The 10888-nt window shown below is 41.3% G+C and overlaps 1 protein-coding gene and 1 long non-coding RNA gene across 2 annotated transcripts in view; one reads left to right on the plus strand and one right to left on the minus strand.

The window, feature by feature from the left end:
• The window catches only part of ARL8B (ARF like GTPase 8B), a 28471-nt gene extending 23051 nt beyond the window's left edge, over window positions 1-5420 (plus strand). Inside the window, exons 5-7 of the mRNA XM_083602549.1 lie at window positions 780-847; window positions 1065-1135; window positions 3132-5420. Coding sequence (XP_083458675.1) covers window positions 780-847; window positions 1065-1135; window positions 3132-3181 — 189 coding nt within the window. The 3' untranslated portion in view covers window positions 3182-5420. The remainder of the gene's footprint in view (window positions 1-779; window positions 848-1064; window positions 1136-3131) is intronic.
• The window catches only part of LOC310757488, a 518472-nt gene that overhangs the window by 20885 nt on the left and 486699 nt on the right, over window positions 1-10888 (minus strand). The gene's annotated exons all lie outside the window — the stretch shown is intronic.

The raw sequence follows: 10888 nt of genomic DNA on the forward strand, positions 1-10888 counted from the left end.
CTTAAGCATGCTTTTGACCTTCTACTGAATCAGACCATTGTTCCATCTAGCTCCTGGTTATCTATAATGACCGACAGTGGCTCTCCAGAGTTTAGGCAGGAGTCTCTCCCAGCCCTTTCTGGGAGCTCCATCCCTCTTGTATTAATCCTTGTCTGGAAGCTTCCATAGAACTAATACACTACAGCAATGTAGCCAAAACATGAAGACTATTCAAATGTTTCCCAGAGTGGAAGCTGTTAATGTGAAAAGTCTTAAAAATAACTTAAGAGGGTTGGTTTTGACAATCTGTGTTCAAAACGTTTTAGTTAGCGAACGCTGCTAATTGAAGAAGCCCACTATATACCTAAACTTAGCAAATCTGACTAGGGTGCTATGGAAGCGAGCCCTCTGGTTTTGCTTCTTGCTTGGTGTGCTCACATCTTGCTCCTTTACTGCCTCTGCATGCAGTTTCTGTGCTGCATCTGATGGGACGACTAGCGGCGCCAGAGTGTGGGGTCCCTTTGAAGTCTCTTCATAGGTTTGGTTTGAATTCAAACTACGTCTACAAATAGATAAACAAAGCCTGAGCTTGTTGAGGCTCACAAAGTAGAGGTTCCCCAGCCCTTCTTTAGGTTAACTGCCTAGAACCTGAAACTTTAGTTCTTTCACACTACCGATTTATTCCCTCTATGTTCTGGTTTATACGAAATTGGGCAAGTAAGTGTCTTGTTTTAAACAGAATGTAAGCTGCCTTCACAAGAAGATGGGGTACAAATAAATACAATACCTTCTCTTTTCAGGTTCTAGTACTTGGAAACAAAAGAGACCTTCCCAATGCTTTGGATGAGAAGCAACTTATTGAAAAAATGTAAGTGACTAAGCAATTATATGATAAGATGCTCTGTGCTGACTTGCTGTGTTCAAAATTAAACTTGGTATGGTAAGAGAGGTGTTGTCTAAGAGACTAGTTTCATATTGTAATGTGATTCTTAGGAATAGTGGTAAGATGACTTATCTTAGAAATATTCCTATTAATTACAATTAGGGATTATCACTAATGTGTTCCTGTGCTGCTTCTCTTCCAGGAACCTGGCTGCTATTCAAGACAGAGAAATCTGCTGCTACTCCATTTCCTGCAAAGAAAAGGACAATATAGGTGATTAAAATGCATAGGTGCTAACTTCCACTGGGTGCACAAATTGGATTCATAAAGGCTGTTCTTGCAAAACTGCATGCATCCTTTCAGACATTTAGCAGTTCATGCCAACACATATACTAGCATTTTTATAAATTCAGAACTGTGTAATTAACTGACTGTGAGACTAGATAGACCAAACATATGGTTTCATAAAAGTGAACCTGGCAGGCCACACTTCTGAGCTAAAATATGGGAACTCAGAGTTTAATCTCTATAAGGTGTTTTTCATTGAATACCCTGACAGTGTGCTGCAAATGCTTCTGTCTTCCGCTCAGAGCAGTGGAATTAGTCTATGGTAGTACCTGGGTAACTGGAAAACTACGTATAAAGACAAGGAAAAACAGACTGATCACAAACAGTTCACTTAAATGTGAATAAGGCTGAGATCTGTTAAGCAATATAGTTTAGTAAAGCCAGCTTGCTTTGGATAGATTTGGACCGACTCCAAACCAAAGCCTGCTTCTCTTGAAGCTTCAGGTCCATTTCAGAGGGTGGTTCTTGGTTTCAGTTTGTAAGTCCTATTTGATACATTTTTTAACCACCTACAGGCTATCTCTCCATAAAAGGGTGGCGGGGGAGAGTGGTGTGCCTTTGTGACTGATGGCTTCCATTCAGGGAATGGCTTTTCCGGGTCTCTCCACCCCCTCTTCTTTTGGGAGGGACACTGAAGCAACCTAACTTCTAGCTGTTCAGTATTCTTAACTAAGTGTTGGTGCTCCTAATAGTCAACTTGCCATCACTAAAGGATTTGGAGTTGACAATTGGCATTTTGTGTGACCTAATACTCTGCTTATTACATATGTCATCCTTTAGATTCTAGATTTTTAGATTTTTAAAATTAACTCTTGATTTTGTTTGTGTCTGCCATGTGTTACTAGGCTAGTAGCTTTCTGTCCCTCCTGCAAAATATATGGTCCTAATCAGGACTAGGAAAGTTCATTTTTTAAAGGAACTAATTCTAGTTCATGTTCATCACTTTACAAAACTCTGTTTCCGTTCAAGTTCATTCAAACTATCCTTGGCATTTTTTTCCAACATTCAGAATGCTACAAGCTGGTGTGCTGAAGTATAAAAGTTATTTAAGAAGAAAACATCAAAATATGCACACACTGACAGCAATGTGACTAGCTTTCCCCAACAATTATGATCTTCAAGCTTAAAGGCCCAAAGAAAGAGTCAAGAAGCACGTGTAAGAAAAGGAACTTGAAGATGAACTAGAATCAGTTCAAAGCTGCACTTCCAAAAAAATTAATTCATATTCAGCCTGGTGATTATGGGAACAACTTTCAGGCGTAGTTCAGAGATTTTTGAACTAATTCAGTGGACTTCATTAAACCAAACTAGTTCATTCCAAGCACTGGCCCTTGTAGAATTTCATTTAGTTTGTTGTTTATAGGTCTATAACTGACTGAATATATAGCATAGACTGTGCCTACAATGTTCTTCATGATTGTGTGACTTAACAGGTGTGTGTATGTACACAGCATTTATATAGCTAAACTTATTGCTGTGCAGAGCATAGTGTACATGCTCATTTCTTAAGTATCCACCTCTGTCCTAATTAGGTTTCCCTTTCTTAATGTGACTTTGGTGCCAAATGTTGCCTGCCTGCCTGCCTGCCTATTATTTAGCACTTTTTGAAAGAACAGGTAGTAATAGTTTGCCCCGAAACCTATCCAAAAAACTTTTGCCAAGATGCCTGGGTCCTGGAGCTTCGCAGCCCTATGAGGTATTTCTGTAAATGGATCATTAATGGAACACCTGCCTGCTATTTTCCTATGGCCTCCCCACACCCAAATCCGGAAAAGGAAATTATTACTTACATGTATACCCTAGTCTAACCCTTTTGAATATATATATGTGTAGATAAGTGTAATCTCCTTTTTAGATTGGATGTTCAACTGCAGGAAGTAGAATATCTAAGATAAATGACAACTGTTTCTTTTTCTTCTAGATATCACACTTCAGTGGCTTATTCAGCATTCAAAGTCCAGAAGAAGCTGAAATATCACCGATAACACCCCCAGTTGGCCATAGTCTGATTTGTCTGCTCCTTCCATGATGAAATGTTATTCAGGATAGTCCTCCTGTATCCAAGGAATTGCCTTTTTTCACAGTTCATGCCTCCATGTGCACTGCTGAAGACTTATATTCCTACTTCTGTCATAAAAATTGGCTAGAGTTGTCATGAGTCGTGCAAATGTTTTTTCTTAGTTCATCTAAGCAGTGGCAGTGGGTGCTTCTCCCCTCTCAAAGGCTATCATTAAATCAGTGTGTTTCTGCTCTGGTCTTCCGGAGCCAGGTTTTTATATTTGATTGTCAACAAACTTATTTAATTCTTATATTTAGTGGCTCGTTGAAGATGCTGACACAGGGCAGCGCAAGGATTCTAGCACCACTTTATTGTGCTTATAAAGCTTTTCAAACACTGTTTAAATGGGATACTAACTTTTTTCTCTCCGATGCATGTGATATGTATTGTAAAATGGTTTGCAATGGAAAGTGCCAGGCACTAGCTATTAAATCACTAAATTACCTTGAGTTTCTCAAAACTTCCTTCATTCTAATGAATGAAATGTCCAATTGTCAACTTTTGTATCTGTGCAGGTCATTGCTAATGACTTTATATGCTGAAATTCTTAAGGGGACTAGAGTACTTTTGAAATAGAGCTTTCAAGTGTTTAAACACACAAGCAAGTCAAACGAACCTGGGAACCTCGGACGAGACGGAACAATCACACCTTGTTCCTCAAAATGCTTTGCAAAGTCTGCATGGCACCCTAATGGTGTCAGACTCCCAGCACAAAATAATCGTATCGTTATCTGGCTTGTCCTCTTAATGGAATAATTGAGCACAGTTGCACTTGGTGCTAGGAAATGCCTAGGCTATTGTGACAACTCTAGATTTGCCTGCTTTCTCGGTGTGTAATCATGTGTAAAAGTCCACAGGCTAAGAAATGTTGAATGGTGTCTTGAAGCACAAGAGAATCAATGAACTGATCCTGTTTCTTGGTTAGCTTCTACACAGCATAGAGGTGTATGAATCAAACTGTAACACTACTTTTGTAGCTTTACCTTCTTGGCAATGTCAATATTTAAAGGGACAGACTTGTTAAGGCTGGTTTTCTTCATACAATGTCAATGTAGCCCACTGTATGCATACAAATATATGGTACACCTGCTTGTGTTGCCCCCATTGTTTCGTTTTTTTTTAAAGCAGCACCTGCATGTACTTGGATGTTGCACTTTTCAGAGTCCATGTTAACACAGGTTTGGTACATTTAAGGGCACGTTCATAATATGTCTTTCAAGGACAAAATGGTTTCTCAAAGGACAGATATTTCATACTGGACCCCCCAAGTACTGCGATCAGCCATGGTATAGTATGCCTTTGCTAATCTGCATGTATGGCAAAACTCTTCTCGTCTTATACCGGCATTCCTGTGTTACTTACTTTCAAAGGCTCTATGCCAAAAGTCCACAGGCCATGCCTTTACAGTATCACATGGAGTTTGTAAAAGACTCCACAGTGCTATCAGGTGGTCTGGGGGAAAAGTAACATGGGATCATACATTAGCTGCAATAGCCGAATATGTGTGCATTACAGGCAGAATGTATGAATACTCATTCAAAAGTTACAGCAGCTTTGCAACAGCAATTGGACCAAGTTGACTTAACACACAAATGTGCCCCACAACAGCCAGTTTTGCTTTATACTGCCATGGCCTTACTGTTCCCATACAAACTTGCTGCACTGTTGCACAGGCACAACTATTGCTTCCATTAGCAAATTGAGCTTTTTTTTGCGTTTTTAACTTCATATATGCTTCTATAAATCCTGTATTGTTGGTGCTGTAGAGACGAGGTCAATCACTTGCTATTGTAGTTGACTACAGACTGCAACACTTAACTAGAGAAACTCTGCTTGTGCCTAAAAATAAGGAAGCTGAACTAGAATGTGTCAACTTTTCTTCTTCTTCTTCTGAGAATCAAATTACTGTTAAAGAAACTGGCCTGTTGCTGAATTCAGTGTGGGTTCTTTTTTTGTGCATACTTCACAGCTTTCAGCATTTCGACATCAAAAACCACTATCAACTTTTTAATCTGTGCATTAATCTCGGCATGTGAAGAACTTATACATTTACCAAACTTTGTAAATATGTGAATTTTTTTTATTTAGGTGGATGGCATTTTGTTTTACTGCTGTTTAGCTTTAACCAATAAACTTATGTTTTCAGGGTTATGCTGGCATGTATGTAATTGGACCTTAAAAGTGTCAATGTGACCGAAATAGAGCTGGAGTAAGCCTGTATTCTTATTCGGACATTAGAGACTCTCACTGTTCCTGCGCTTATGGAAACTTGCATATGTTCCAAGTCCTTGAGACTGTGGGCAACTGCACTCTCCACAGCGAGTGAAGCCTCAAAACCTAGTGTGTGAAATATCCAGTCCAGCCTCATGCAGGTGTCCTTCCTGTTCATAATGTAGAAATTTGTATTCCTGTACCATTTCCGTAATACACCCCCTTTTTCTTTTTACAAAATGTACTTTACCTAGCTATGCCTTGGGAAGCGGGTGACGCTGTAGGTTAAACCACAGAGCCTAGGGTTTGCCGAACAGAAGGTCGGCGGTTCGAATCCTTGTGACGGGGTGAGCTCCCATTGCCCGGTCCCTGCTCCTGCCAACAGTTCAAAAGTACGTCAAAGTGCAAGTGCAAGTACCGCTCCGGTGGGAAGGTAAACGGCATTTCCGTGCACTGCTCTGGTTCGCCAGAAGCGGCTTAGTCATGCTGGCCACACTACCTGGAAGCTCCCTCGGCCAATAAAGTTGAGATGAGCGTTGCAACCCCAGAGTCGTCCGCAACTGGACCTAATGGTCAAGGGTCCCTTTACCTTTAGCTATGCCTTAAAACTGTGTTCAGGAACCTGTGGACCTACAGCGCTTCTTGGATGAAAACCCATAATTCCTGGACCCATTGGCTATGCTGGTGGGAATGGCAGCAAATGGGTTCCACAACCCTCTCTTAATGTAGATTAGAACACAGCTGGCCTAGGACAAATGCAGAGATGCCCACACCACAATATCTTCAGTATATGCTTTGCTTCTAATAAGGCTAAGAACAATTATGCCTGGTGATGTTTCATTCAAGTATACTTGAACTTCCCAGACTTTTGGATGGGGGAAAAGGTATAAATACCTTTGCTGCCTGGGCTATGGAGCTAAATGTTCCTCAGGGGCATGGGAAAAGATGTAACTTTCTGGGATCTTGGATGAGGCAAGCACAACAGAAAAGATGACATTACTGCATGATGGGACACAATGAGCTGTTAAAGGTTAATAACCCTGCTAAAATTCTGCAACCACTGCAAGAATTGGATTATTGGTGGTATGATTATTAGCAGTAAAGTTGCAACTTCTCTTTCAGTGGCAGGTCCAAGGGCGGGTTACCACAATTGAAAACACTTAAAGCAAATTGGTTACTAAAAACACACACCTCTGGTGCCAAAGGCCAGAGTTAAAAGGTGCATTTTCAGCATTTGTTGAAAGTTGTAAAATTGCAGTGGGCAAAGAGTGATAAAGTTCCTAGCTCAATGTGAGAACTGTTTTGAAGTAGTGAGGAAAGGTAAAGAGGTTAACCCCTTACACTTGAGGAATTTTACTTCTCAATTGTCATTTCAAATTTGGTGCTAATCCACAAACTCCTGAAGTTGTATCACAGAAAGATGAGCGCAGTTGTAGATTTGCCTTGTACAGCTTCCACTAGTGCAGGCATAGGCAAACTCCGGCCCTCCAGACCTATGGGACTACAATTCCCATCATCCCTAGATAACAGGACCAGTGGTCAGGGATGATGGGAATTCTAGTCCCAAACATCTGGAGGGCCAGAGTTGGCCTATGCCTGCGCTAGTGTGTTTGAAATAGCAATGAAGGTGGAACAACAGGCCCTGTGTGGCTTGTAGCAGCTTGCAGAAGCACAGGTCTTTAAGCGTTGTATCAGGGATGGGGAACCTGTCTGTGCCCCTTCAAATGTCTGGACTAGAATCCCCACCCCACCCCTGAGCATGGGCTATGCTAGCTGGGGCCCAACAAGATTCCAACATAGGTTCCTTATGCCTCTACTATGCTGATGGCTGTCAAATTGATTCTGTGCAGTGAGGGTGTGGTGGAGAAAAATATACAGGGCCAATAAAGGGGGAAAGTGGCATGTGATGCGTTATGACTCCCTCTCCCCCTTTTTTTTAGCTCTCACAAGATAATTAAATTAGGGATGGTGGATGGAGAGGCAGTAAAACCGTCTTCCTGACTGGCATTTCAAGAAACCACAAACTGCTTTTGGAATGATTGCGTCTAGTGCTTGTAAACAAACACATTTTTATCTGTCTGTCTCTCCCCCTCCCCAACTAAATCTCCATGGTTTTTGGTTTTTTGTTTAAAGCCCAGTTAAGCTGCATATAGATGTGAAAACTGGCTTCAAATTGTGAGAAAAGAGAAAATTGAGTCATTTGTAGAACAATGATGGTTTATATATGAATTTTGGCAGCAGCAGATGCTGGCATTTCTCCGCCAATCTGCTTAGCCTTTTGTAAACATAAGATTTCACGCCTATTTAGATGCCTTCTGCAATGTCCTTTAGAAGGATTACCAAAAGAAAACTAGCACATAGAGAATGACTCCTGTTGTAGCCTTCCAACTTCCTTACCTCAGAAAACCAATAGAAACTGCTTCATCAAAAAAAAAAACCCTATTCTGAAATTAAAATAAAACAATTACTGCTATAATAGCTGAAGTCTAAAAATATTAAAAACAAGGATCCATAGCTAAGCTGTAGCTGGTGTAGAATTCAACAACCAGATTGTTGACCAGGGCTACAAATTAGCTTCTGGACTCAAAAGTGCTGGGTTATTTTTTTTACCTTTAGAAGCTCATGTGACTCAGGACCCCAGGGGCTGTGTCTTACCTTATGAACCAATCTGGACCATGCGATCATCTTTCTAACTGAGCTTGATGGTAGTAACTGAGCTAACTGAGCATGGTGCTGATAACACTACAGTTGCAGGTTTGATCCCCTTATGGGATAGCTGCATATTCCTGCATTGTAAGGGGGCAGAGGAAGGGGAAGGGTAGTACGGTGGGGGCGGGCTGCCCCAGGTGTCATCACTGAGGAGTGTGTGTGTGACAAAATGGCGGACAGCACTCACTGCGGGGCATGCAGCATGCCCAAACCATGCATCTCCTGGGAGTGACGCGGTGGCTTGGGTGCCCGCAGGCTTCGTGCTGCCCCAAACGGTCCACCAGCTGCCTCTCCCTCCGCTGTGGGGCGGCTGAGTGGGAGGAGGCAGGCAGACTCCTCAGAGCTTCGTCCCCTGGCTGCCCCCCCCGGGCGCACGGCACCCAGGCGCCCGATTGGCTTGCTCTGCCGCTTTAAGGCGGTTGGACTAGATGATCCTCAGGGTCCCTTCCAACTCTACAGTTCTATGAATCTGAGGCCCTTCTTCATGTGCCATCTCAATAGGAACTTTGGAGGCCCTTTTGATAGTGGCCTGTGGAATGCTCTCATCGGGGAGGCACGCCTGACACCCTTTTTGTGAATTTTTCAGCCACCAGGCAGTGACACTTCTTTTTACATGAACTTTGGGCCTTAAATTTGAAGGGTGGCACTGTGGCCTCTCTTAGTGGTTCCAGGAGTCCTATCTTTTATCTGTATTGCTATATATTTTTAGATTTTTATTTGATGTTCTTAATTGGTTACTTTGGGTCACTATGAGAAATGAGTATTATGCACTTGAAAAATCTTGAAGTGAATTTTTAAAAGGCATCTAAAACAGTATATAGTGAGGGTGCCTGCTTAATATTTATATTTTTAGAGGTAGGAACGAACTCTAATACCAATCTGCAACATGGTTCCCATTTCACATAACAATTAGAGGTAGACATCCTCTTTCCTCTTGAGGGTCACATTCCCTCAAATATATGTTGAGGACTGAATGTGGGGAGGGCCTGTGTTTTACTAATAAAGTAATTTACAGTAACCCACTGAATCCTTAAAACCACTTCCCCTTGGAGTTCCAAATTTGTTTTGGTGTTTCTAGTTGGTGGATCAATTGTCCCTCTGCTACTCCCTTTCCATGTTTGCTACTTCTTGAATGCTTGTTTCTTCTTCAGCTGTGCTTGTAACTACATTTGGTGTGCTCCTGAATGGAATAATTGTCCCGCCCCCCTTGATCCTTGAGATTTGCACAAAATAAAAATAAAAACTGCACAAGCAATCTACACTAAAATTTTCTTTTAAGTGTGCTGCGAATTTAAGGGCTTTAAGATATTTAGATATAAATTGTTTAGATCCCTCAGATTTGCACAAAACCAGAACAGCAAACAAGCAAACAAGCAAATTTACAACTGCCTCACTCTGGTTTTGCACATTTTGGGGGCAGAGATTTTTATTTTTAAAAAATAAGTTCTGCATGCAGCATCTGGAATAACAGAATCAACAAGGTTGAAAGGCTGAAGGCTGGGACAGACACAAGAGAGAAGCCTACTGGCATGGTGGTCTGAGGTTGCTCTCATATACAAAATCAAATATGTGTTGGTGTGAACTAGTCTGGTCTAATTAATAGTGAAATAACGCTCAAATGTAGACAAGCCCTATGTTGCAAGAAAATGGTTTGATCCATCAGTGTGATTTATGTTCCACCATAGTAAGTTTCATTTTCAATACAAACCAGCACTTACGTGTTCAAACAAAATGAGAGAGACAGAGAATCCTTGCGAGGTTGGTCCCTGCTGCTCAATGACTCATTACCCCCACAGTGTAGGTAATAGCACATTAACCTTTAGAAAGCAACTCAGGGAAGGATAGGGTAGAGCTAAATAGCAAACGGGCTGTGTAAAACCTTATATTATTTGTGCATTTCCTGTGGCTTTGGCTTGCTATGGGTGGACACTAAAGATGAAAACTGATCCTATAGGTAGGGTTTAGACCTAAGTCTTATACTTCAGAAATTTGTTATACAACGAAGGGTATGTTTACTGATCATTTGCGATACTGCCCACTACGACTGTAATCTAAGCCCACTTACCATGGTACGTACATCTGAGTAGACATGGTTAGGATCACAGCCATAGTCAAATTTTGTCTCTGATATATCTACACAGAAGGTGCTTTTGTCCATGTAGAAGCAGTTTGAAATCTTATCCATGTGGTTAAAAAAAATGGTTTGGTACCTTAAAAGACTTTAAAAATGTGATGTGTTGTAAGCTTTCATGGCCAGATTCTGCTTTGTCTGATACATGAAATGTGTCACCTAACTACAAAGTGAAATGGTATTGCTGTGGTGAGTTACTGCTACACACAAATGTAGTGGGTATCTCACAAAAGGAGGTCTCCCAAAAGCAAAATAAAATACTAAACTTAAAAATCCTTTTTGAAAAGTTTAAGCAACTTACCTTTCTTGCATCCTCACAGCATCAACCCCCCACTTTGCACATCTTACCTTACGGAGCCTCTTTTTTGCTGCTCTACACAGATGGTTGCATGTGTTCAGCTGTTTACACTAGATTCTGTCACATTATTTCCTCCATGCGGATGCAAAATTGCAGGGTTTACTCTGGAATTGCCACACTTGGTTCTCTCTCTTTACAAGCATTTAAATGACATAAACAGTAATCTGCTTCAATCACTGCTCCCGCCCCCAGGGGTGTAGGGTGAAGATA

This window comes from Podarcis filfolensis (genome assembly GCF_964270895.1).
Source record: "Podarcis filfolensis genome assembly, chromosome: 2".
Lineage (NCBI taxonomy): Eukaryota > Metazoa > Chordata > Lepidosauria > Squamata > Lacertidae > Podarcis > Podarcis filfolensis.